Source organism: Salvia hispanica, chromosome 5 (genome assembly GCF_029641045.1).
Source record: "Salvia hispanica isolate PSC_SH4W2 chromosome 5, Shi_PSC_v1, whole genome shotgun sequence".
Lineage (NCBI taxonomy): Eukaryota > Viridiplantae > Streptophyta > Magnoliopsida > Lamiales > Lamiaceae > Salvia > Salvia hispanica.
The window spans coordinates 40,268,385-40,294,572 of NC_142696.1; the positions used below are offsets into that span (position 1 = coordinate 40,268,385).

Sequence of the window (26,188 nt, forward strand, 5' to 3'; positions counted from 1 at the left end):
GAAATTGACTATATTTTTTTTTTCGTCCGTCCCATAGAAATAGTCCACAATCCACTACAAAATTTTAATTACTTTTTCTCCTTTTTTTTAATTTATCAATTATACATTAAAATCCGTATCTTCTTAAATGGCCTATTTTTATGGGACGGAGGGAGTATCATAGTTGCAGGAAATATGTAATCAGAGTATAAATATCGAAGAAGGGGGTGTAGCTCATATGGTAGAGCGCTCGCTTCGCATGCGAGAGGCCCGGGGTTCGATTCCCCGCACCTCCATCTCCTTTTTTCACTCTTTTTCCGGCGGGGGAGTTGCAATAAAGCCGCAAAATGCTGCCTGACTTCCTCGCGTGTGGCCTTATCACGAGAAATGTATTTTGTTTGTTTAAAATAATTTATCATTTTTATTCATCAACCTAATCAGTTTTAACATACTCCACTATTCACTGTTATATAAGAAAGACAATCAGTTTTTAGAGCTAAAAGATGAAGAAAGCTCCACAAAATATTGTAATCGGATAAACTTTCCCTAGTGACTATACAATCTTATAACTTGGTTGCATCAAGTCCAATGTATCCCATGTAACGTAAGGCCGTTTGACCAAGTGGTACAACAAGTAAACGAATTATTTGAGCTCCAAGTTGCATCGAGATTTTAAAATTAACAACTAGAACTCATTGTTTAATCCTCCTTGCTCATCCGTGGAATCTGTTACTAAAATTTAACTCAACATGCCCAATAAATAATAATGAACCTAGATCTTGAATTTTATAAAAAGTTAAAAACCCTCCAACAATCCCAACCAAGTCACAAACAACCCCTCACACACATGGCTTCATGGCCCCGAATCCGCCTCTTGTGGCGCTGGGCCGTCGTCCTCTGCGGCGTGGCCGCCCTCCTCACCATCCAACTCAACGCCCTCTTCGCCGAATACAAGAAGGCAGCAAGGTTGATGATGCTGCAATCCCCCCTCCTATCCTTCCAAGAGCTCGATCAAGTCGAGTACCTCACCCTCCTGCCCCCTCGCAGCCTCAAACACCCTCAAACCATCAACCTCAATGATGAATTCCTCAACGAATCCTCCCCCGCCCGCCCCCTCTTCTTCCCCAGTCCCTGGTACGCCACCCTCGATCCAACTAAAACCAACACAAACGCCACCACCCGCTTCTTCTTACCGGAGAAAATCTGGCTCGACACAGCCGGCCACCCCATCCAAGCCCACGGCGGCGGCATTCTCTTCGATCACAAATCCGCCACCTATTTCTGGTACGGCGAGTACAAAAACGGCAAAACCTACCACGCTGAATCCACCGGCACCGCCCGCGTCGACGTCATCGGCGTCGCCTGCTACTCCTCCAAAGACCTCTGGGCGTGGAAGTTCGAAGGGATCGCGCTGGCCGCGCATCCCTCCGACCCCACGCACGACCTCCACAAATCGAAGGTTCTAGAAAGGCCTAAAGTCATATACAACGAAGAAACAAACAAATTTGTCATGTGGATGCACGTGGACGACGCCACGTACAGCAAGGCCGCGGCCGGGGTGGCTGTAAGCGACCACCCGACCGGGCCGTTCACGTATGTGCGCGGCACGAGGCCTAACGGCTTCGACAGCCGCGACATGACCGTGTTCAAGGACGAAGACGACGGCGCGGCCTACCTGATCTACGCGTCGGCGAGGAATAAAGAGATGCACATCAGCCGATTGAGTGAGGATTATACGGAGGTGGAGAATGTGACGGTGAGGGCGCTGATCGGGATGCACCGGGAGGCGCCGGCGGTGTTCAAGCACGGAGGGGTGTACTACATGGTCACGTCCGGGTGCAGCGGCTGGCTGCCCAACGAGGCGCTGGTGCACGAGGCCGAGTCGATGCTTGGCACGTGGGAGACTATTGGGAACCCGTGCGTGGGGGCGAATAAGGAGTACCGTGCGGCTACGTTTTTCTCGCAAGGGAGCTTCGTGCTGCCGATGCCGGGTGGGGGCGGAGGTGACCGTGGGTTGTTCATTTTCATGGCGGATAGGTGGAATCCGGCGAATTTGCGGGATTCGAGGTATATGTGGCTGCCGTTGACGGTGAAGGCCAAGTTTGAGAGGTATGGGCCGTTTCCATTGTGGTCTAAAGTGGCTATATTTTGGCATGAGAGATGGAGGGTTCCTATTAAGGATAATGGAGAGACTTATTATGTATCTAAGCCTTTTAGCGCAGGGGATGATTTGTGAATTAAACACCACAATCCTCTGTTTTCAACTCTATCTTTTATGTAATTTTTTTCATTTCAATGCATTAGCTACTATTGTTGTGGTAACAACAGGGAATGTGCGAAGCAATCGACGGAATCCCAAACGTGACATGCCCCGACCTAAACTAAGGCTCTGATATAGGTGGTGCCTTAATTCACACCAGAATTTCACATTAGTACTGGGACACTTCCCAAAGGCCTGACCCTGACAAATTCACGGTTTTGTTTTTGGGACACTCTCAAGGCGTTACACAGTAACGAAGTAGGGGTTGGATTTTGGTTGCACATTTATTAAACATGAATAGAAATATACAACTCAATGTATTATGTAAAATAATGGAATCAGTTGTACATTGCAAATAAAAGGAGATGCAATTGAAAAAGGACAAGATAATATAGATAGGCTGTGTGTGTACAACAAACACCTTGTTGATTGATCATTCTTCCTCGACGAAGGCTTCGATCCGGAGGAGGACGAAGCCGATGGCGACGCCAACGAGAGTGATGCCGTTCATGATGGCGGCGATCCGGAAGATCTCCGCGACATTACTGCAGGTGGAGGTGAGAGCGCCGCCGCCGCTGCTGCTCTTTCTCCCCTGCTGTTTCAAAGAGCTAACTATCTTTGCAAAAGACTGGTCGCTGGTGACCGAAAGGCCTAATGATGCCACGTGGTTGTGTGCCTTGAGCCCTCCGAATGAGTTGAGCCCGTTGATGTACCTCACTCTGGTTCGGCCCACGGATGGCCTGCTGGGGCCCACCACCGCCGCCACTGCCGTCACCGGAGATATAGCCGTTGCCATTTTGCTTGCACTCTGTATAATTAAAGAAAGAATGGTTAGCTAGTGAGTGTAGGAGTTATGAATGATGTGTGTGGTTTGTTACCTTTGTTTGATGCAAGAAAATTGGGATGATGGGGAATTGAATGAGAGGAGGAGTTTGTATGGGAGAGATATGATGTAAGTGTGGATAAGGTAGTGGAGAATATGTGAATGAGGCTCATTTTTTAAGTAGTTTCCTCACCTCTTACCAGTGGCTACAAACAAGATTGGCTTATTATTGGAATACTAAGTTAATTTGTTTTTGCAAGTTGCAACCATTTTCCCTTTACCTAAATTCATTTAATAATTAACAAAAAAAATTTAATGTTCTATTAATAATGTCCTAATTGATCATATTATAATATTTTTATAAATATACATAAATATTTTCAGTAAGAAACATCAATAACGCTTGAATCAACAGAATTGATTCAATCTGAATTTTGAAATTTCGACCAAATTTCCGATTTTTTTGCATTGCACCAAAAGTTATTTACATGGACTAGTACTATAAATTTTCTTGAGTAGTAGTACTATTTGTACTAAATTTTAAGTACTTTTTTTTCTCCGTTTATGTTACCAAAATGAATTAAGGAATTCAATGTTTTGCCTCTGCCAAAAAGCGTGTTGCAATTCTACTAGTTGAATTGAAATTGAATATTAGCACTTGAAACCTTCCACTATAATCTGTTGTAGCCGTTGTAAATGAACTCGATTTCACAAGCATCCAATTCATGGCGCCAAAACGTTCTCAAAATACACCTAGCATATTATTCGACTCAAAAAATGTCGCACGCATCGACTCTCCAAAAGATCAGAGATATAAGGCCTCTGCATCAAGCCCACGCTCATATAATCGTGTCAAATCTCTCTGGAAATGTTTTCCTATGCAACAGGTTGATGAATGCATATGCCTCTTGCGGATTTGTATCGATATCTCAGATTATATTTTCTCAAATTACGGACAAAAATTTGGTGTCTTGGACGATTTTGCTATCTGGGCTCACGAAAAATGACCGTTTCTTCGAAGCTGCTGAGGTGTTTAATGAGATGATGGTACTAAAAATTAGGCCGAATGAGAGAACAATCGCGACTGTTTTGCCTGCATTTGGAAAGTTAGGGAGGGTATTATTGGGGAAATCTGTACACTGTTATTGGATAAGGCGCAATTTTGGTGGTAATGTGTTTGTGGAAACAGGTTTGGTTGATATGTATTCAAAATTTGGGTGTACGAGGATTGCGAGGAATGTGTTTGACAATATGTCTGTGAGAAATGTGGTCTCGTGGAATGCGATCATTTCAGGATACTCCAGTAACGGATATGGAGGAGAAGCGTTGCAGATGTTCATTTGGATGAAGAGGAATGGGCTGCCGTGGGATATTTTTACTGTGATGAGCTTGATTAGTTTAGAGGATTTTAGAGTAGGAACAGGGATCCATAGCTTGGTGGTTAGAAGTGGATATGAGAATGATCCACTGATTAGAACGGCTTTGATGGGATTGTATATAAATGGAAATTTTGTTGATGATGCTTATCGTATATTTGAGGAGATCGGTAAGAAGGACTTGGTTGCTTGGACTTCGATGTTGAGAGGGTTTTTGAAGAGTGGGAATTGGAGAAGGACCGTTGAACATTTTAAGAAGATGATGGGAGAAGACAAGATAGCGCTGGATTATGTATCTCTTATAACCATGCTTTCGGGTTGCAGCTGTTTCGGAGCTTTGGAGCAGGGAAGGCGAATGCACGGTCTGGTTTTGAAAACTGGTTTGCAAGATGATCTCTTTGTTGGTTCAGCTGTAATAGATATGTATGCTAATTGTGCAAGTATGATAGATGCAAAAAGATACTTTGGAGGTATGGTAGAGAAAGATGTTGCGTGTTGGAACACGCTGATATCTGGTTATGGCATGATTGGATGTGGGAATGAAGCCATAGACACATTCTTAAAGATGAAGGGTTCGGGTCTAAGTCCAGATGAGTCGACGTTGGTATCAGTCCTGTGTGCTTGTAGTCATGCTGGTCTGGTCGAGAAAGGGCTCCGAATCTTTGATCAGATGACCAAAGTTTGGAACTTAAGTCCTAATTTGAAGCACTATGCCTGTGTTGTTGACCTTCTTGGTCGTTCTGGGCGAATAAATGATGCTTACTCACTCACGAAGAGCATGCATCTGCAGCCGGGGCTTGAGATATACAGTTCTTTGCTTACTGCTTGCAAAATCCATAGGAACTTTGAGTTGGGAGACGAGATCGCTCAAAAACTTGTTGAGTTGAAACCTAATGACGCAGGGCAGTATATATTGCTCTCAAACGTGTATGCTTTGGCTGGAAATTGGGATTGTGCAAGACTGAGTAGAGTATCTTTGAAATCGAACAACTTGAAGAAGAACCCTGGCCTTAGTTATATGGAGATAAATGGAGAAATGTTCATATTTATGGCACGCCAGAGAGACCATCCTCACTACCTAGAGATTAGGGACTTCCTTCAAGGCTTGATCTTGAAAATAAAAGCTGCAGGATACGAGCCTGACACCGACTCTGTGCTCCTAGATGTGTCGGATGATGTGAAGAGAGATATTCTGTTTCACCACAGCGAGAAGCTTGCTATTGCTTTTGGACTGATGAGGACTAAGCCGGGATCAGTAGTTCGGATCACAAAGAATCTACGGATTTGTGATGATTGCCACTTAGCTAGTAAGTTCGTCTCCAAAGTCTATGCGCGAGTTCTGATTATAAAGGATGCCAATCGCTTTCATGTTTTTCGTGATGGCATATGCTCCTGCAGAGACTGGTGGTGAATGTTGGATGCAGAGCAAACGTTCTCTGATGTTCGATCTTGCTCTACTCAAACAAGGAGTTTTTTTTAATTTTTTCGTCGAGGCTGTACATAAGATAAAACATCTTTACTCCTTTCCAATTATTTAGAATTTGCTTGTTAGCATTTTTAGCACATTTTTTTACTGCAACTAACTATCTTATTGATCTTGAAATAAAACCCAGCAATTAATATGTTGAAAGCAAGGAAACACTTTATCACATAATGCAAACTAAGGTTAAATAAGATCACATGATCAGTTCCATGGACAATTCAAAAGATGGTAGTTACATTCTTTCATCTGAGAACGTGGAATTTCATCACTCTCTTCTCAACCAGCTCAAAAATGCAGACGTCACCTTTCTTGATGGAACGAGCATCTGCGAGGGCCTTCCATCCTCCAGTCATAGCAAGACGATTGCCGCTCGTGACGGTAATAGTGACTGGCCAAGAAACCCCATCAGAGTCCATCAGCACCATTGGCTCCTTGGACAAAGACATATGCCATCTCGAAAAGTGGGTTGGAATCACCTGCAACAAAACACATACAAGTTCTCGGTCATATCTGTTCACCAAAATTCATAAAACCATTATTCAAAGTGCATCTCACCATTGAGCATTTGTGGCCAACATTGTAGCGTTTAATCTCGCGCCTGAAGAAAGGGAAAGATGAGGCGAAAGGAGGCGCGGAGGCGGCTGGCTGATCATATTTCTTGAGCCAGCCATTGCTGCCATAGATTTTCACATCAAAAGACATCCCACCATTGTATAGGAAGTGTGCCCACTCTGCTCTTCCTAAGTCGTGACTTTCGACGAAATGTGGCCATCCTTGGATGAGATAGACGCCGCCGTCTCTCTGCTCCAGCTTCGTGTCCCAACTCCCACAGGGACTCCTCAGGGCCACCGTTTCAGTTTCCTCGGTTGCCAAGTGTTCATCGAAAAACTTGGTCGGAATTTTCTGCACAGTTTATATAATCATGAGAGAATCAATATTAGTATAGTCAAGATTTAGAGACAAAGTGATTTTCCAACCTACTTACCAACTCTTTCAGATTGTCAGACCACATGATTTGGAAGAAGGAAGGCCTTGTGTCTGGACTTCCCCAACTTCCCTCTCCATCCTTGTCCTTCTCCATCTCAGAAAACCTTGATTAGAAGCTTCAAATTAACTTGAGTTAGTGACAAAACTATAAGACACACACACACGCACACATGGTATGTTTGGTTGGTTTGCACAGTCAAAACATGGTATTCATGTAAGTGGGCTATTCATGATTTTAGAGATAGTATACTTTTGGTAAAATTTGTATATAAAAAGAAAACTTTTTTATGAGCATCAACAAAACAATGAATTGGGAATTGGAGAAACAGGAAAGCAGTAGTCAATGATGATAAAATTTAGTGCAAAAAACATCACAAAGGAGTGGCTTGATTTTGTTAAATAACATATGAGTAGGCAAATTCCAAAGTGAAATAATCAAAATAAATACCAAATCAACAAGAGAAGCCTAAAATTTCAGGTAAAGGTGTAAGATAGAATGAATTACCGTCAGTAGAGGAATACTGAGGAGAATCAAAGTCACACACGAGCCCAGAATTTGTTCCACCAAGGAGAAGAAAAAGGGTAATTCCGATAAGTCTCAACCTTGATCTTTACAAGGTTGAAATGAGTGGTGCTACAAGTTTTGGGGGTTTGTATTATTGGAAATGTGAATTTTGTTGAATTATTTTGAACTTGCAGTTTTCACACAGACAATGCAGGATGGGAAGAAAAAGAGAGAAAGAGCCATGCATGCACAATATAGCAACTTTTCTTTTTATGTTCAAATAAGATTATAGCTGCAACCTACACTCTGATAAATAAATATGGCCCATTACAGCTACAGTGGTGGTAATTTCAGGAGATAGGTGCAGGAATTCCAAACCCTTTTTTTTTTCGTAATCACAAGCTGTTTAAATTTAAATATTATGGTGAAATTTTTCGGTCAAAAATTTAAAAAGTGGCTGACTAAAATATAATTAAATGATGATTATATAGTCGAACGTTGTGTCTACGGAGTATTTTTTATTTGCCACTTCACACATATATAATTTCCCATGATTATGAGATAATTGAGAGCAATGATATACTCAACCATTTTTTAAAAAAATTATGGTATTAAATAGAATTTGACCAAACTAAACTTTATGATTTTTCTAGCAATTATTAAAAAAAAAATTCCACCTCTTAATCTCCTATTCATATAAATTGTTTTATCTTTGAGATACAATAAAACTCTATTAACCTAGTAATAAAGTGGTCAATATGTTTTTGCTTCAGTTTTAAATTTATTGTATAGCAATTTTTAAATTTGATGTTGCAATAACTAAATAAATAATTTTGAATATTTTTGGCCTTTTAATTATGATGATCAGATGATTTGTACAACGCTGCAACCTAACGTCATTGCTTGGTGCACCTATAAAGGCTGGCTTCTACTGATGCAATGGAGATGTTTATTTATTACTCCTAGTTGGTAGAAACAAAAAAATCTTCGATAAATTCAAAGTAGATAATAGTAAATCATTGTCACCTTTAACAAGTTAATGATTCAGATGTTGAGATCTTAATTTACATGTTGGCATCATGCAAGGTTAATTGGTTAAAGTTGAATATGATTTGTCTTACCGAATTTGATTATAATTTGTCTTTACTGTTACCTGTTACCGTATTAGAAAGGAATTGTTACTTTAAGTTATTAAAGATTTATTTTTGTTTGAGAAAATGTAAATACTATTATCTCCGTTCCATGAACAAAAACAAAACAATACTAGTTTTAATAGTACTGCTAAATTTGATAAAGTAAAAAAAATATATAAAAAGAATAAATGGTAGAAGTATTATTAGTGGATAATGAGAATAATTATTGGTGAAAATTGAGAATAATTATTGGTGAAAATTGAGAATATTGTCAATGTTTACCTGGAGAAAAAGCTTTTCAAAATAAAGTTTTTTTATCTTATAAGAGCATTCGTATCGTCGAGACAGCGTTGCGAAGCTCGTCTCGTCGAGACGAGACGAGACATCTCGTCGCGCGATGCGTGCCGGCGAGGCCGGCCTCGAGCTGGCGAGACGACGCGCGCGCCCACGTGGCGCGCGCTGGAGCATGGCGTGACGCCCAATCGCCGGCCCGCGAGTGGGCGTCGGAATTATGACGTAATAATTTTTTTTTATAAATTCGAATTTAATAAAAAAAAATAAAATTCAAACGGTCAAATGACCGTTGGGAACAAACGGTCGAATTTTTAAATTTTTTTTTTCTTTTTCTTTTAGTATTCTATAAATATACTCCATACTTCATTCACCATTTTACACACAAACACTACTCTCATTCCTCTTCCATTTTACACACAAACACTACTCTCAAATTGTTGAAAACATGTCCGGCGATGGAAACTCCAGCGGCGGCGGCTCCGGCAGGCGGCGCTCCGGCGGGTTCGACTTGAACTCGTTCGACGATTGGGCGAGCATGTACAACTGTTTGGGTACTCCCGGTTCGTCGCCGGGCACCCAAGCCTCGACCACTCAAACATCACATTTTGATGTGGATGCATACTATCGTTCCTCCCCCCCCCCCCCCCCGAGTAATGGCCAATTGCCGGGATTATCCCAAATTCCGGAGAATTTTTTGGCGCCTGAACGCACTTTGCCCGACTGCCCAATAGGTGGAGGCTCCAGCTCCGGCTCCGGCAGGATCGGCCTCAGGCTCGGCGTCAATGCCGAGGAGGAAGAGGAGGAAGCGGAGGAAGAGGTTGTGGGAGACGACACCCGTCATTCATACAGCCAAGACGAGACGTTGACTCTGTACGACGCTTGGATCAACGTCTCGTACGATACTGTCGTCGGGAATCAACAAACCAACAAGTGTTTTTGGCAAAAAGTCACTGAAGTTTACAACGCACGAAGGCCGAAGAAGACCATTGCCCGCAACGTGAAGATGCTCCGCAGTCATTGGGACCGATGCGACAGAGATGTCAAAAATTTTTGCGCGATATACAGGGCAGAAGAGGCGAATTATCAGAGCAGAGCCAGTGGAGCCGACATTCTGAGAGTGGCGTTGCGGGTCTTCAAAGACGACGTCGGTAAAGATTTCAAGTATGTCGATGTTTGGTCGCAAGTCCACCACCTTGAAAAGTGGGCTGGCGGTGTCGAGTTGGGCGTGAAACGCACGAAGCACACTGCGCGTGGCCACTACTCGTCTAGTGATGGCGGCGAAGGCAACACCTCACGTGAGGGCACGCAACCGATGATGCAGGGGGGTCTTCTTCCGGTACACGACATCGGCCGCAAGGGAACAAGGCGGCGAAGGCGGCTAGAACGAGAGGGAGAGGGAGGGGCTGCGGCGAATCAAGCCAGGCGGGCTCGGGCTCGGGCTCCGGCACGGGCATGGGCTCGAACACCCTAATGTCCATGTACCTGGTCGCCACGATGGCTGACCTTTCAAAAATGACTCCTGGCCAAGTTTCAGCCCATATGGCCGGAATTGAGTATATGAGAGCTCAACTTGGTATATGGAACTTGGGTGCACCGCCGACTTCGGGGGATGATGATTCGCCGGCGGAGTAGTTTTTATAGTTTAATTTAGAGTATTTTAATTATGTATTTTTTTTATTTTTTAGGATTTTAAATTATGTATTTTTTTTATTTTTTAGGCTTTTAAATTCTAATATTTATTTTATTTAATGAAGTGTGTTTTTATTAATTGAATTTGTTAGAATTAAAAATAAAAAATGAAATTGAATGAATAGTTAAGAGATGGTTAAGAGATGGAGGGATGCAGGTGCTGTCTCTTAGTTAACAGATGAGCTGAAAAGTACAGTGAGATTCATGAATAGTGAAGAGATGAGACGGATAAGAGACAGGGTTGCGGATGCTCTAATGGAATAGATTTTTTAATCGAATTATGACGTAAAGTTAACATTAAGAATTTAAGATATTCAACTTTTACAGTTGCAGGAAGAAACCTCCCCTTAATCCCGCCCTTCCCTTTTCATTGATTTTCTACATTTCCTGTGATTATCTCTCTCTCCCGCAATTTAACACGTAAACCGCCAATTTCAAGTTTATTTTTGGAGGTTGAAGAAGAAGCCGTTCTTTTAAGGAAATCACAGGAATAGCGATACCATATTTGATTTCTGTGAGTTAATTTAATCCTATTGTTTTCAACACCTTATGAATTGATCATACGATGTGGTTTTCTCATCGGAATTCTGTTTTGATCTTCATCGGGACGTTGTGTTTATTCAATTTGAATCCAGATGATTCGTGAATTAGTATAACTGTGGTATTGAATCGTAGGCGATGAATCCGAATCCGGCGACAACGGCGGCAGCATGGATGATGATTGCGGCGTTGGCGCTGATGGCGATGATTCCGGCCTACGCCGGCGACACGAATCCGGTATTCAGCCCATGTACGGACACAAAAGTTCAGAAACACGACGGATTCACCTTTGGCCTCGCGTTTTCTTCAAGGAACAATTTCTTCTTCAACGACATTCAGCTTTCCCCCTGCGATTCTCGCCTCTCCCTCGCCATCAACGGCGCGGAGCTCTCTGTTTTCAGGCCCAAGGTCGATGAGATCACTCTGCTTACCATCAACAGCACCACCTTCGATCCTGTGAGCCTTCCTCTACTTATCTATGATTGATTCATCATTCGTTTGTAGCAATTATGTTTGTTTTGTGATCAAATTAGGTATCTGCTATTGTTGGTCAGAGCAAATTAGGAGGTTATAGGTGGCTTTTGCATTGATTCATCATCCATTTGTAGCAGTTATGTATGTTTTGTGATCAAATTAGTTATCTGCAATTGTTATTCAGAGCAAATTAGGAGGTTATATGGTGGCTTTAGCATTGATTCATCATTCATTTGTAGCAGTTATGTTTGTTTTGTGATCAAATTAGTTATATTCAATTGTTATTCAGAGCAAATTAGGAGGCTATATGGTGGCTTTTGCTGGACGAAAGTATGCAGCTCGATCCATCCCTATATTTGTCGCTGATGCCAATTACATCGTCACCAGCTTCACCATGGTAACAATCTTTCTTTCTTAATTGATAAATGAACATAAATTTAAAGGCCGCGTTGGTAGTTTGTTTGAAAATGTTGTTTGAAGTGGATATTTGATGTTGGCAGGTTCTTGAGTTCCAAAAGGGCACCCTGCAGAATTTGTACTGGAAGAAATTCGGGTGTGGGTCGTGCAGTGGGAGCTCGGTCATGTGCCTCAACAACACAGACTGCGCGGTCAAGAAGTCCAGCTGCAGAAGCGCCGGAGGCTCTATCGGTTGTGATGTAGGGATACAGTTGGCCTTCTCCGGCACTGATAAGAACTACAACGTGCTCAACTCGTGGTACGAGGTGGCAAATCTCCGGCAGTACTCCCTCTACGGCCTCTATTCCGATCTAAGTAACTCATTCAGTGGCCTCTTCTGAGTACGGCCTCTATTCCGATCTAAGTAACTCATTCAGTGGCCTCTTCTGAGATTACTACGTTGCATATTTGATACTGTATTAGCAACCTAAGCATTGTCCCACGAATTCTGAGGAATGTATTTGATGCAGAGATGCAAACCTTGCACACACACATGCATAATTGTCCACATATGAATTTGTGTCTTAATTTTCTACTGTCAGTTGAGAGAGGAAACTATGGATTTAGGATTTTATCAGTCTCAATAAAACCAAGAAAACAGGTAGAAACAAAGCAGAAGTCACAAATGTGCGCAGCTCGTGCTTTTTAGGCTGAAGGATGATGAGATTTCTCTGCTTACCATCAATGCACACTGCGACCAGCTTCACCATGAGAAACTGAATCTTGTTCAAATTTTTTCGTGATGGCAACTTCTTGAGTTTCAGAAGAGCAGCCTGCAGAGCTCAACAACTGGAAGAAAGTTGGATGCGGTTCTTGCATGGGGAGCTCGTTCAACAACATCGACTGCGTGATCAAAAATTCCAACGGCCTGTGATGCAGGGATACAGTTGATCTTCTCCGGCACTAATATAAACGAAAACATGCTCAACTTGTGGTATGAAGTAGCAAATCTCCGGCATTACTCCCCCTCCACTCTCCAGTGTCTACTTATGTTCTCAGTTATTCATTCAACTGCCATTTCTGGGATATCAAGATTACATTTTGTTGCATGCATTTGCCACAAAGTGATGCTGCAATGTTGTGAATTGTGATGGGAAAGTCGAGTAGGTGATCTTAACCTTTTTATTTGAAACACCTAAAGCTCTTCGAATGTCGAACAAACAGTTGTACAGAGGTTAAATCTGATATTTTTCCTTCTCTTTTTCAAACATCCCTCACGAGGAATATACAAAAAAATAGACAACTGTACACAGCAAATTCTTGCATTTTGTACAACAAAATTGGAACTGATCCAAAGTCAGTGTCCCCTGAAAATTGAAACTGATGACAGAAGCTTGACCATCTTCAGATGGTGAGTTAGAACAAGATTTTCTTCTATACAGGTTGAGATTGCGACTGTTCGTGGATATCCAAAACAAGCTCCCGCAGCTCAGGGAAAATTGATAGCAGAACAAGTTCCAGTATTCCATAACTGAGTTGCTTCAGACAAACTGTGGACTGCAAGTCATTGGAGCAACAAGATTTAATGCCAGAAAAGTAACACTAAACAAACACACACTTGCACGCATATTCTCATAGGCAAGCCTAGAGGTAGCATAAAAACAGCCTCAAGGTACTTCTTGGTATGAACAATGTAGGAAGGAGAGGATAAGTGATATACCTGAAGAAAATAGTAGAGATCTCCAGTGCACTGTCTGTACTGCTTTTGTCCAATCAAACTGACTAAAGTGGTTGGAGCACCATCTACCAGGAAAGGGAATGAGATAAAATATGTAATTTTCACTTTGAGCATGGAAAGCCAATCAAAATGCAAATCTGGATAATATTATCATGCTGTCATAAGAATGGTAACAAGGACACATACATGTTAGTAAGTTTCCAGCCAAAACCTTCCTAACCAGAAAATTCATCTCATAACTTCATCTCATAGTGACAGCTAAGGGCGTCAAGGAAGTGTTTTAATAACGAGGAAAGGATAAGGAAAAAAAAACAAAATGTCCATGTAGATGCACCCTAGAGAAACCAAGTGTGTGAGTGAGATGAGAAAAATCATCTCTTAACATCTCACAGTGACAACTAGGGGTTCCAGGCAAAGTGTTCTCATAACCAGGAAAGGATAAGGAAGAAACAAATCGTCCAAGTAGATAAACCCTATAGAAACCAAGTGTGTGAGTGAGATGAGAATATCCACTGAGTAATGCAACAGAGATGAATAGAAGCCATGGACATTCAACAGAAAAATGTTATTATATGTGAGAAAGGCAGAATATATATGGGACCATCCAGGGGTATATGGAAATGCAAAGAAGATTTAGTCAAAGCACTATTACAATGAAGGCTGTTTAGCAGAATTACTTGTCCAGATTATAGGCTAAATTAGCAACGACTGATTACTACATTCCTCACTTAGGACAACTGAATTCATAGTATACAATACAGCAGATGAATATGTTTTCACTTAACAGGAGGAAATAAATACCAAGATACTTACTTAATAACATCTTTTTCACATAGCTAGCTCTGCGAGCAGCTTCCAGCTGTCGCTCAAAAGACCTTGATTGAGTAGTCCTCATACCACCTGGTTGTTTTGTAGCTTGCGGAGACTTTTGAGTAGCTTTCAAATTTTTCTTTTGAGCACCCAATTTTCTGAAGAATGTGCCTTCAGGCCAGAGAATCTAATGAGAAGATGATAAGGGTCAGAAGAGATCTTCTCAGAACAGGAAACACAGAGGAGCAGAATCAAAATATTGAACAAAAGTTGAGTTATATGGAAAACAAACAATTGCTCGCTGATATTACCTACGGATAGACTACTCACTATGCGGGATTATCGATCCCATTATTAAGAAAAAATATGTTATCAATAGTGCAAAAGCTATAATCTCCAGTTCATCATTTAATTCCACTAGAAAGGGGTTGCAAGCTCAAGTTGTACATACGGAATACAAATACGAAATATTAGAGTCTTGACAAGTAGAAGCTATGCAACATCAGGACACAAGCATCATATTAAAATAATGAAACTTACATCCTGGACCGCTCGAATCCCTTGTGCAACAACATCGTCTCTACGGAGCCTGCGGATTTTCCTCAAGAGCCAGTCATCAATTGCATCTTCCATGACGAACTGCAATATTTGTTTTGATATCCACAATACCTGTCTCCTACGATCAGAGAAGATACATATGCCTGGCTTAAGGCTTGGATGATCGGATTTATGACAACATGTTCTTATTAGTAAAAGTCAGTGGATACATTGACTGATTGCATAAATTCAATAAACATAAATTCAAGAGTACTCATTCAAGATCTACCAGCTATAAGCGCTTCAATTACTTCAGTGTATCACTTTGTTCTTTGTAATGAAGTCCTTTCCTTCTTCTCATTCTATTTTACCCTTTACCATTATATCTTTTTTGAGTGAGTGAGTGTGTGTGTATGGTGTGTGATTTCCACAAGAAATAAAATAGATAAGCTGAGAGCCTGTAGATGCAGGTTCTGAAGTCAATGTGCTAAAATTAGCATAATTCAGGAATGAGTCACAAATTCCACAGCCATTTTAAATATCTGAATCTCACAGATCTTGCAAGTGTGATCGAATATTCACTTCAACCTAAAAAGTTTACATAACTAGTCATTTCAATGATCGAAATCATTACAAACTAAATATAGTTATATATGATAGCAAAATTTTGATAAGAACAATTTGATATCTTAATGCTAAAGCAGGTTGAAAAAGCCAATGTATGCAAACGAAATATCACCTCAGCCAGCCCCTTTGTTTGAGTTGAAATACATTATCAACTAACTCCAGAACTGGAACACTTAATTTTGGTGGAATCCACTGCAAGGAACATTTAATGTCAATCAGAGAATGCATAACCAAGACCGTGAAACAGTGATATTGATTGCATAACAGACACATACGCAACAATTGCCTTAGTTTCTTCTTTCTCTGTCTCCCATTTACAGTAGTAAATAAAGAGTTACAGGATACTGAGACTTGAGATGGTGGTGCATTTAAGATATTTTATGCAAATGAACATTTTAGTAATATCAGTTTTAATATGGTCTTGAAAACTAAAACAGAATCAACATTGTCAAGATTATGGGGAGAAGGGTGCACTAACAATCTACAAAAGAAGGAAATGAGAAGTACCTCTGTGGGCACCCCAGTAAGAGCATCTTGACGAATGTATGTTGTGGCTAGATTAGACTCGAGATATCTGTCAGAGTTTGATGTGGATTTCAACCACAAACTTTGTTGAATTTCATCTGAGTGGAAGTTCATGTCATATGTATCATGTTTAACAACCTTCTGTGGTAACCCCTTTGAGGTTGACTCACGGTCTGAATTCCACCCTCTAGATTGGCTTGCAGCTTCTACATCCTGATCCCAAAGGTTTAGATCTTTATCACCTGCATCGTTGTCTGAGAAACTGTCGGCTGACTCTGACATACTAGGTCTTCTGATGGCCAATTTATTTATATCGTCCACATTCCAGGCCAAATTTTTGCTTGTAACAAAAGAACCTTGCTGAACTGAAGATGAAGGTGAGCGAGAAACTTTTGACATAAGGCCATCAGAAACCCCTTTGGATTGATATAATATATCATCAACAGCATCATCCATGTTAACTGTTTTTAGTACAGACTAGGGAATTATAGAATATTGCTTATAAATTGAAAGTCAAGTGTTTAAAAGACAAAATACTACTAACAAGAATGATGTTATCCCCCATGATAATGTGAATTGACAAATTATTCACTCTTAAAGAAAATTAAGCATCTAGTTTTTTGGCAAAACTCCATCAAAATCCAAACCTAGTACAGGATTAATTGATTATCAGGGTTAGATTATATTTATAGTTAACTTAGTTGATAAAGAAACTCTTTAGCCAATTTACAACGGCCAAGGGATGACAGTGATGCACAAGCTATTATTGTTATGGATTCTAATGAAGCATGGATGCTCACAGATAGACTAATGGGACTTTCATAGACAGCTGAAGACATGAAAAAGATCTAACAAGAGAGGGTACATACCTGTCAGAGGCTTCATCACAGATGAAGATTCCTCAAAGGAGTAATTCTTCATTGATGAAAAACTAGAGTTAGTTAACAAACTATACTCAATGTATATGCTTATAACAGACAAATAAATGCATACATTAGAGGAAGCACAAAGAAAATCCCACACTTCATGTTGCTCTGCTACATTAGCAATTGATAAGAGATCCTGTTAAAGACAGAACATCAGGGCTGTAGGCATGAAAATTGATTATGTAGCAGAAGGAGTATGATAATCATACTTGAAGATACTTGTCTAGCTGAATGCAGCGGTGGCGAACATCATCTGTACTTGAAGAGAATATCCCTTTTGGAGGCAGATGTAATGTATAATTGGGAATATCCTTAAGATGCCTATGCAATCTCACAAAGTTTCGATACCTGTACATTACATCCCAGCAAAGAGATTAACTATGGAGCTATAAGTGATCAAATCTGAGTACATTACATCCCAGGTCATGAAGCCAATGCAGTTGCAAGCAGGGATCTAAATCTCATTGGGTACCATATCAGGTGATGGCCTAGCTGTTAGTGTTTTTTAATTCAACTTTTTTAACACTGTCAGAATCCAAATTGCATCATCAAGAATAACAAGGAAGACAAAAAACACCCGCATTTTTCCTTTTTATGAATAGAAGAATAAAGAATCTGACTAGGACAGAAAGCCGTCTGGCTAAGTAGTTCATAATTGCAAGACGAAGCAGCAATATGTTGTCAACATAGTGACATGACCTACCTCCTTTTCACAAACCAAGTGATGCCGTCAGCATCTGTAACAGCGATCAAGTAAACTGCAAAAGATTTCGAACCAAGTTTCTGAAAGTATGCTCCATTTACCTGCAGCCTCAAAGATCTCTCATCATCTATGGTATAGCTTATCACTAGGCAACAGTAAATAAAGGTAGTCTGGAAATGCTCTGACAAGTTCAAGCCTTGATCAAGAAACAGATAATGTATCATATGAATCCTGTAAAGCTACTTTTTCTTGAATAATTATTGGAGTACTTATTAGTCTTGTTCAATGTATACAAGTTCAAATTCGGTAAATATGTGCACCACAGAAAGAAATCTCTGCCATACCTGACATCTAAGCTTTGAAGCATGCAGTCCTTCACAACGTAATACAATGTCCATTTTGCTCATCAGGTTATGTACATTAACTTTTTTACCATCTGCACTGTAGAACTCATCAATGATAGGTGTGCTGCCTTCACTTGTATACATGTCTTCCAGGTTTGACTGAACTGTAAAGGCAGGGGTGCTGTTTGGCATTATGATCTCATTTCTGTTTTCCACTTCATGCACAGAAGGTGTTCCTTTTGGAACCACTTCCATATTATGCTCTTGGGAATGGCTTAAAGCATCAATATTCAAACCAGTGGAGTAAGATTCCTGCATGGGCTTCTGTTTGGGTGGTAGCTGCATTGAAACATTTTCTTCTATTTGAGGATAATTTCCAGGCTTCTGTTTGGGTACTTCAGTCACCAACTCATATGGGCCACTTAAGTAGTCCGGAACTCCTAGAGCAGCTTTTTTCTGGATTTTATTTTTGTAGTTAATTCCACTAGTCAGCATGTTTTCAAGAGTTTCAGGCATAAGAACATCTGCTCCTCTCTGAGTTGCAGCTTCAAATGGTTTAGCCCACTCACCATGTCGCATATGAGTTATTTCATCCTCAGTCGTGCTAGATAAAGAATCGTCTGAGTTACCTGTCTCTAGTACCTTGTCATGATCCAGTCAAGCCAACGATAAACTAGTCTCTTCATTGTTCAAAGACGGTATTTTTCTCAAATTTGATTCACTGCTTTGACCAAGTTCACTCGAAACTTGGTGTTCAGGGTTATGACCCCCCATGTTAGACGACTGATCGCTGGAGGACTCCCTTGACTCCTTCTTGTTGTACGCAAGGACAATATATTCAATTAACTCATTAATATACCTGAGAGGGGGGGGGGGGGTGTGAAATCATAAGATTCCAATGGGGAGTAGCATAAACCTTGTTGTACACAAGTAAGTAGCAATTAAAAACCTACGTAAATGGATCATAGCATGAATTAGAATGGCAACCATTATAACCAAACAGGAGCTCTCCAAAACAAAAGTTACAATAACATCTAATATAAGGAATAAACCCATACAGCCAAATCAATGTTTTAGGATTACCTACAATTTTTAACTAGTCTTAACAAACTGATAGAATTGAATTATACGCTAGCTTTCTTGAGTAAGTTATTCATTACAATTTACAATTGTTGGCCACTCACAGTGTATCGATACATTTGTCAAATAGTACACAACTAGATTCAAAGTCTCCATGCTCCATGACATTATTTGCTTCCTAATCCTTCAGGTAGACATATTTATTTATTTCAAAATAAATGTATCACAGCTCTCTAGTTATTGCCAACATGCTATATCAGGCAAAATATGCTTTTGCATAATTTTAATGTTAACATAACATCACTTTCTGCATAACATCGTGTGATGGACCGATCCAGACTAAATATTCTTTGCATGGATAAGAAGCATAAACCAACTCTGTTCTTAGTAAAACGAACATAGAGAAATAGCATCTTACGAGGGACTTGCGAAATTCATAAGGGGTTGCACCACCAAACAAGTTATTTCTGCATAACATCGTGTGATGGGCCGATCCAAACCATCTGAGACTAAAAATTCTTTACATGGATAGGTAGCATAAACCAACTCTATTCTAAGTAAAAAAGAACATGGAGAAATAGCATCTTACAAGGGACTTGCGAAATTCATAAGGGGTTGCACCACCAAACAAGTTAAGAGTTCGCGAGTTATGCAGCGGACTAGAGGGCATTGAGCTTCCCTTGATCTCAGCACAACCACCAAAACTCCAGACATCAGCCGCTGAAGAACCTAAAATAGATATCATAAAATATTAACCAAGAAACAAGGAAAAAATAGTAAAGCAAGTAATCCTTCTGAATTAGAACACTTTCACACCTTGTATTCACTCTCTGGTGATATCAAAGCAGGATGAAGCTCCTTAGAGGCCAGGAGATGGTGTTTCAATCTTTCATCCCTTTCCTCAGAAGACAATGTTCCCATAACATCCGCACCAATAGTGTCCTGGTTCCTTCTGAAGAGATCAAGGTGCTCGCCTATCAGGTTTGCTACATCCCTGGAGGATCGCAGAAAGAAAGGTCACTTGCTCATCATCAATATTATTCAGCTTACACCATTCAAACTACACATATACAAGACTGACAATACCTTGTCAACAGGTCAACAAGGTTTGATTCTTTGATTCTAGCAGATACTTCTCCAAGAAAATCCATGGTTATAGCATGCATTAGTTCTGGCGCCTCTCTGTCAGGGGTAATTCCAGAATACCATAAATCTGTGACGAAATCATGTAAAAGTTTGTTGACAAAATCCTCAATAGCAGCTTCCACAAGAGGCGAATCTATTTTTCTTTTCCACTTTTTGGGGGGTGCCGGAGTAGTCAGCCGAGAATCATTTACTGATAGCTGCTTATTTTGTAAATGTGATAAGTACGATGCTGTCCTGTTATTCCGAACCTTCCATCGGAATTCCACCTCATTTAACAGAAGTCTCAGTCCAGAGATCAAGAGTATGGCTATGGGAATATTCATTAGCATTGATTTACTACTATCTGCAAGTAACATTACACGCAGCTCACTTAGTTACAGGAAAACAAAAGAGCGTAGAACACGCATTGAGTTATCTTACAAGCATATCATAAAACATGATCAAATGAATCAAAACTCAATCGCTCAATGGAAAACCGATGCAAGATGATGAAATTAAAGAAAAGTGGAAAGGAATTCAAGTACTTACGCGTCAAGAAGTAAGACACTGCGAATATGCAGAGAGTCCACCACACAGCTCGAAGCTTAGCTTCTTCAATAAGATGCTGTATACTCTCCATCGCTTTACTCATGATTTGCAAACCCTAAAATCTCCCGTTCTCTCAACTACAAGTGAATTTAATGGCTGAGAAACTACTGAATGATCTAAACACAGCGTCAGAATCCAAAAGTAATCTTTCTGAAATGCACAAACGATTCCGCCAGTTTTTCTTTGAATTTCGGATGACAAGAAAACAAAATTGAAGCATTTCCTGAATCCAAACTGCGAGTAACTATGAGTCGGATGATTTCTCCTAGCTTCTCTCTCTTTCTTGTTCTAGTCTTGGCTGCCAGTTTGTGGGGAGCATGAATGAGAGGGAGAAAAAGGAAAATCCTGGGGACTGTTATAACCGTCGGGACTGAATTGACGATTTTACCCTTGCCATTGAAAGGATTAATAAGGTAGTTAGCCTGTTAACTAGCAATTAGTAGTCACTTAGCTCCAGATTGAGCCACGTATGCTGTTAATCCAAGGGGTCAAAATTCCCATTTGATATAGTATAATGATCTTCTAATATTCACAGTCATAAACTTCGTCTTGAACATTTTCAGTGGCTTGTTTTCTAGTTTGTATACATTTCATGGACGAATCGATGCAGTGATCCGTAAAATTGAAGGTATTTCTGAATTCCATCTCTCAAATCTGTTTTCTCATCTCCAAATGGGGGTTCCAAACTGATTTGAGAAATGGGGTTCAGTTACATCTTTCAATCGGAGCCAAATCGATTTAAGAGATGGAGCTCAGCTAAATCTTCGCTTCAATTGAGCAATCAGAAGGTGATGGAGGTGCTTACATTTTCATCCAGATTAAGTTTGGCTATTTTTCGAACGAGGAAGCGGAGCTAATTCGTGTGTGGTCTGATTAAATAGGTAATCATCTGCGTTTTCTTCTCGTTCATTATTTCAATTTAGTGCTGAGAGACGTTGAAATGCTGATTTGGCCCATGATTATGTGAGATGTGGAAATTTTTGTTTTATACCGCAATTATCTTTTTTTTTTTTTTTTTATATGTAGTATTCAATGCAGACACACAATTTCCCGTTCCATCTCTATGTAGATGCTATACTAGGTGAAATTTTGTGTATTGAGCATTTTCTGTACATTTAGGAGAAAGTTTGCATATTTTTGAATTAGAAATACATCAAGACGGCACCTTGGCTGGCTTCTGGCAAATTTAATGTCAGTGACTGAATGTTCAATCATAAATTCTGTTGCCCAGTTGTTAAGGTCACTTGTTCTTTATAATTTGCTCAACAATATAACACTAGTCATTCATTGAAAAATCTTCTGGTGTGATTATTAGTACTTTGTTAGCAATTAGCATGAATGCCATCACAATTTAAGTACTATCTTTTTCTTCATTTCCCCTTTCAGTAATTGCAAAGAAACTCAAGAGTCAAGATCACAAAGGAGCAACTCCTGCATCTGTAAGATTGTTAAATGAGGATTTTGCAAAAGGTAACTGCCCCTTTACAAACACATGATCAATCAAGTAATATTTCACTGTCGAATTTGCTAGGAAAGCCAACTGAAAATACCAATCATATATACTAAACAACTCACTTTACATGTAACTTAAATGGCTTTGGATAGATGAAAACACTTCTCATTGAGCTTGAGGTCATTTCTTGTCATCCCATGAAGAATGAACATCTACTTTCCAATCTTGAGTAGCCTTCATCATCTGCTCTGCACATGAAGGATCACAGTCGATTAGCTTAATACCTCCAAGAAAGCCTCCAAATTCCCCATGAATCCTTTCCAGATTGTAACAATGTTTCATGGTCAGTGTTTCAAGGTCATCAAAGCTTCCCCGTCCGATTTTCCAGTCCTCCAGATCAGTGTCTTCAATAATAAGAAATGTAAGAAAACTGAATGCACCCTCTTCTACTTCCCACTCTGGACCTTGAAAAGCATAGCTTCGCAATTTGAGCACCTGAAGGCACGGCAGTGAAGAAATCTTGCTCGTTTCTTTCCAGGGATATCCCATCCCACTCAAGTTCAACTTTGTCAAATTTCGTGGGAAAATGGACATTGGAGCGAGCACGGGAACAACCACCTCAGGATTCGTTATGACACATTTGAGTGATCTTAGGTTCGTAAGATGGGGAATGTGATTAAACACATATAAGGGGCTACCAATATCATCATCTTCCAAACTAATCTGAATCCCTAATTTCTTCAGATTAGGAACTGATTTTAAAACGGTCACATTGCAACTCTCAGCACTTACACCTGAAAGAGTCAACAAGCTTTCTAAGGAAGCGCCGCAAGGATCTGGCAAGTCACTGCCAATGACCTGAAGTTGCTTCAGTTCCTTCATATCCCATATCTCCTTAGGCAGGTGCATCGGGCCTTCACCGGACTTGATGCTCAGATGTTGATTGACAATCAAGAACTCGAGGCTTGAGAGTTGGGATATCGAAGAAGGGAGCTCCCCGTTCAAAGTGAGGGCTAAGTATCTTATTTGAACTAATTCCAGAACCTCCATTGGGAACTCGTAGAAATGGATTGTAAGAGCATCAAGTTTCCGAAGCAATGCCAAACCAGAACATATTGGCACTTGGTATTTCTGATATGGCCCATAACACAGGAGGGAATGTGCAGTTGATGCACACTTCTCCTCCACTGATTCACACACTTCTCTGATGCCAAATAGAATGTTGTTGTGGAAGGATAGCCTGCATTGGCTTTCAACTCCTTCATCGAAAGCATCATTGCTAGTTTTCAAGACATAAGAAAACTTGATCTTCGTTGCTTCTTGGTTAGACAAGTGCCATAGAGAAGAATGCAGGCCACACTTTTTGATCTGTTTAGCGCCCAGTCGCCCGGAATCATCTAGGGTGGTTTGGTGGATCGTGACAAGACTATTTGAAACAAGCTCATCCAAACACTTCTCTGCACTAGGATATAGAGATTCATCTGCATTTTCTTCTAGAAATCCGTCTACACTCCACATGTTCATGAGCTTGGATCGTGATACGTGATCATTCCGAGGGAAAACTCCCATGTAGAGAAAACACATTTGCAGAAGGCGAGGTAAGTACTTGTAACTCGGAAGTAACACCTTTGATATATCATCATATGCATCCATGAAAATAGGATGATTCTTATGAGCTGCAATCTCACCCCAGCATTCCACAGTCTTGTCCTCTTCGGCTAACAGGTTAGCAATCGCGACAATCATGAGAGGTAATCCATCACATTTCTTCGCGATTTTCTTCCCAATCTTCTCGAGTTGGAAAGAGCACGGCTCTTCACCAAACACCTTCTCACGGAGAAGATCCTAACTTTCTTCATCGTTCAACAATCTCACCCTCATCCCATCCGTGGAAAGCCTAGAACCATAATCATCCAGCTGCTGCAGCCTTGTCGTGAAGACAACTTGGCTTCCATTTGTCACGTCCTGTAGAGCACTTTTCAGTTCATTTCTCTCGTATCGAAACGAAGGATGCCTGTCCCAGACATCATCCAGCACAATGAGGTATCTCTTACCCTTCAAGCTCTCTTTCAACTGCACAGCTATTACATCTTCATCTCCTTCCTCAACCTCAACGGTCTCACCATTCAACTCTGCCAGACAGTGGCGGACGCAGGATTTTGATACTGGGGGGTCCAAATTACTAGTATTTCTTTCGTCCACAGTACAAATTGTTTCATCTTTTTATTTCCGTTTGTCTACCAAAATTAGGCTCATACTACAAATAGAAAGTCATTCCTAATTTATATACTTTACCTATTACGAATTAAAACTCGTGTCGTCCATTAATGAGAATATTTTTCACGGATGAATGAGTATTAACAATTGTGTATGTTTTTAGTGTCAACGAGGTCATAAACAATCCGATAATAACATTATAGAGCTACGAGATAGAGATGGATGATGAGAGAAAAATAATTTAAGAATGAACAATATAAACTAATGATACATTTCTTTATAATCTTACAAATAAGAATATTTACATAATAAAATTACTATAGTGAGAAAATAAAAAATGTATAAATAAATTAATTAGTAGCTAAGAATTTACTATGGGAATCATAAAAATAAATTGTTTACTAGAGAGATATGAATTAATATAAGAAAATTTATGAAAATGGCCAAAAACGAAAGTGGGGCTGGTGGAATTCGATCTCATGCTCTGGTGGTGCAAGGCAGCTTCCCAAGCCAACTAAGCTAAAGAGTGAACTCATTTTGTAATGTATGCATACGTATAATATAGTAATAACGCGAATTGTTGGGGGTTCCAAGGATCCCCCATCAATGAGTGTAGGTCCGCCTCTGCTGCCAGAATTCGCCTTGGAATCTCCTTGAATCGGCATTCTTTGCCTACTGTCACCCACACACGACAGTCGAAGTGTTCCTCCGTTTTCGGATCTTCGAGAAGCTTCCCAGCCAGAGTAGTTTTGCCGATGCCAGTCATCCCAACTAGGGCAGTTACTTGCGTGCTCTTCAACCAGCTGATTCTGAGCCTATGTTTGAGTTTATTGAACTCGTAAACTAATCCAACCATCTTTTCAGCGCAATGAACATCACCTTCATCTTCTTCATCCTCCTTGGGCGAAGAGATGTACAATTGTTGGACGTATTTCTCCCCCATCGTTTTCAATTGAACCAATCCTTGATGTATTTTGTGTATAATCTGCTCTTCAGATTGTTCCGCAATTTGTTTGACCTCATTATTTAACCTAGATACTTGGTATCTGAACGTAGTATCTGTTCTGCTCCAAGGTATTAATCTTTTGGTGATTTGTTGCAAGGAATCCATTTCTGTGATTGCGAATTGCAAGATTTCCCGAGACGGAGCAGCAAGCGAATTCCCATGAGAGGTTAGAAGATCCTCAATCTCGCGCTTGAGAAAATTGACCGCTGCAAAAGACATCTTTTGTTCCTCTCTCTAGCTCAGGGTGAATGATGAAGAAGAAGAAGAACGAAAAATAGCGAATACAGTCAACTCAATGATAGGTAACGGATGGCCAGCTTTCTCCATTTATGCAGTACTTGTTCGCCTGCAGCGGAACTATAAGAGCATCCACAATAAGAATAGGTCAACCATTGGCTAACCACTTTCTCTCTCAGCCACATCATCAGCACTAAAAATCCACCTGTCACGTCAGCATTTACTCAAATAGGTCAGCCATAGGCCAGCCGCAATAAAAATAATTCAAAAACAACTACATTTACGGAATTAAATTTACGATTAAATTACGAA

General features: G+C 40.4%; 5 protein-coding genes, 1 non-coding gene and 2 pseudogenes across 8 annotated transcripts; 4 read left to right on the forward strand and 4 right to left on the reverse strand.

Moving 5' to 3' along the window:
• The first annotated feature begins 202 nt into the window (after positions 1–202).
• Positions 203–275, forward strand: TRNAA-CGC (transfer RNA alanine (anticodon CGC)). Its single transcript has one exon. It is a non-coding gene; the product is annotated as a tRNA-Ala (tRNA).
• A 543-nt stretch (positions 276–818) lies between these two features.
• LOC125186189 (uncharacterized) lies at positions 819–2,851 on the forward strand. The gene has a single exon (XM_048082535.2). It carries the CDS (start codon positions 827–829, stop codon positions 2,213–2,215), a length of 1,389 nt encoding a protein of 462 aa, XP_047938492.1. The 5' UTR covers positions 819–826; the 3' UTR covers positions 2,216–2,851.
• On the reverse strand, positions 2,544–3,268 carry LOC125186190 (cytochrome b6f complex subunit (petM)). Its single transcript, XM_048082536.2, has 2 exons — positions 3,118–3,268; positions 2,544–3,047 (listed from the first exon to the last, which is right to left on the reverse strand). The coding sequence occupies exon 2, from the start codon at positions 3,033–3,035 to the stop codon at positions 2,673–2,675; it is 363 nt and encodes a 120-aa protein (XP_047938493.1). The 5' UTR covers positions 3,036–3,047; positions 3,118–3,268; the 3' UTR covers positions 2,544–2,672.
• A 417-nt stretch (positions 3,269–3,685) lies between these two features.
• On the forward strand, positions 3,686–5,998 carry LOC125189350 (pentatricopeptide repeat-containing protein At3g57430, chloroplastic pseudogene; annotated as a pseudogene).
• A 62-nt stretch (positions 5,999–6,060) lies between these two features.
• LOC125186568 (B3 domain-containing protein REM8-like) lies at positions 6,061–7,698 on the reverse strand. Of its 2 annotated transcripts, none has more exons than XM_048082949.2 (4): positions 7,414–7,698; positions 6,907–7,012; positions 6,477–6,824; positions 6,061–6,397 (listed from the first exon to the last, which is right to left on the reverse strand). In XM_048082949.2, exons 2-4 carry the CDS (start codon positions 7,000–7,002, stop codon positions 6,164–6,166), a joined length of 678 nt encoding a protein of 225 aa, XP_047938906.1. In that variant the 5' UTR covers positions 7,003–7,012; positions 7,414–7,698; the 3' UTR covers positions 6,061–6,163. The 2 variants fall into 2 exon arrangements, with proteins under 2 accessions (XP_047938906.1, XP_047938904.1); XM_048082947.2 differs by having other exon boundaries at positions 6,907–7,024; positions 7,414–7,693.
• Positions 7,699–10,855: 3,157 nt separating this feature from the next.
• Positions 10,856–12,540, forward strand: LOC125187636 (uncharacterized). Its single transcript, XM_048084258.2, has 4 exons — positions 10,856–11,043; positions 11,205–11,525; positions 11,833–11,940; positions 12,044–12,540. Exons 2-4 carry the CDS (start codon positions 11,208–11,210, stop codon positions 12,338–12,340), a joined length of 723 nt encoding a protein of 240 aa, XP_047940215.1. The 5' UTR covers positions 10,856–11,043; positions 11,205–11,207; the 3' UTR covers positions 12,341–12,540.
• Positions 12,541–13,103: 563 nt separating this feature from the next.
• Positions 13,104–21,258, reverse strand: LOC125189349 (uncharacterized; annotated as a pseudogene). Its single transcript, XR_016130119.1, has 15 exons — positions 20,904–21,258; positions 20,316–20,718; positions 20,046–20,223; positions 19,819–19,958; positions 18,150–19,008; positions 17,806–17,906; positions 17,312–17,450; positions 17,170–17,238; positions 17,046–17,091; positions 16,159–16,637; positions 15,764–15,843; positions 15,028–15,163; positions 14,491–14,674; positions 13,660–13,742; positions 13,104–13,496 (listed from the first exon to the last, which is right to left on the reverse strand). The product of XR_016130119.1 is annotated as an uncharacterized LOC125189349 (transcript).
• Positions 21,259–22,596: 1,338 nt separating this feature from the next.
• LOC125189348 (putative late blight resistance protein homolog R1A-10) lies at positions 22,597–25,576 on the reverse strand. The gene is made up of 3 exons (XM_048086633.1): positions 25,206–25,576; positions 24,292–24,607; positions 22,597–24,243 (listed from the first exon to the last, which is right to left on the reverse strand). Exons 1-3 carry the CDS (start codon positions 25,574–25,576, stop codon positions 22,597–22,599), a joined length of 2,334 nt encoding a protein of 777 aa, XP_047942590.1.
• Between the last annotated feature and the right edge of the window lie 612 nt (positions 25,577–26,188).

What these genes read in the sequence shown, in the direction of transcription:
- LOC125186568 (XM_048082949.2), bottom strand. Translation starts at nt 7,002, where the DNA reads ATGGAGAAGGACAAGGATGGAGAGGGAAGTTGGGGAAGTCCAGACACA. An exon ending in CTGACAATCTGAAAGAGTTG is followed by an intron (nt 6,825 to 6,906) that starts GTAAGTAGGTTG and finishes TAAACTGTGCAG; the next exon opens with AAAATTCCGACCAAGTTTTT. An exon ending in TTGGCCACAAATGCTCAATG is followed by an intron (nt 6,398 to 6,476) that starts GTGAGATGCACT and finishes GTTTTGTTGCAG; the next exon opens with GTGATTCCAACCCACTTTTC.
- LOC125186189 (XM_048082535.2), top strand. Translation starts at nt 827, where the DNA reads ATGGCTTCATGGCCCCGAATCCGCCTCTTGTGGCGCTGGGCCGTCGTC.
- LOC125189348 (XM_048086633.1), bottom strand. Translation starts at nt 25,576, where the DNA reads ATGGGGGAGAAATACGTCCAACAATTGTACATCTCTTCGCCCAAGGAG. An exon ending in TGGAACCCCCAACAATTCGC is followed by an intron (nt 24,608 to 25,205) that starts GTTATTACTATA and finishes TGTGGACGAAAG; the next exon opens with AAATACTAGTAATTTGGACC. An exon ending in TTTCCACGGATGGGATGAGG is followed by an intron (nt 24,244 to 24,291) that starts GTGAGATTGTTG and finishes CTCCGTGAGAAG; the next exon opens with GTGTTTGGTGAAGAGCCGTG.
- LOC125187636 (XM_048084258.2), top strand. Translation starts at nt 11,208, where the DNA reads ATGAATCCGAATCCGGCGACAACGGCGGCAGCATGGATGATGATTGCG. An exon ending in ACAGCACCACCTTCGATCCT is followed by an intron (nt 11,526 to 11,832) that starts GTGAGCCTTCCT and finishes ATTGTTATTCAG; the next exon opens with AGCAAATTAGGAGGCTATAT. An exon ending in TCGTCACCAGCTTCACCATG is followed by an intron (nt 11,941 to 12,043) that starts GTAACAATCTTT and finishes TGATGTTGGCAG; the next exon opens with GTTCTTGAGTTCCAAAAGGG.
- LOC125186190 (XM_048082536.2), bottom strand. Translation starts at nt 3,035, where the DNA reads ATGGCAACGGCTATATCTCCGGTGACGGCAGTGGCGGCGGTGGTGGGC.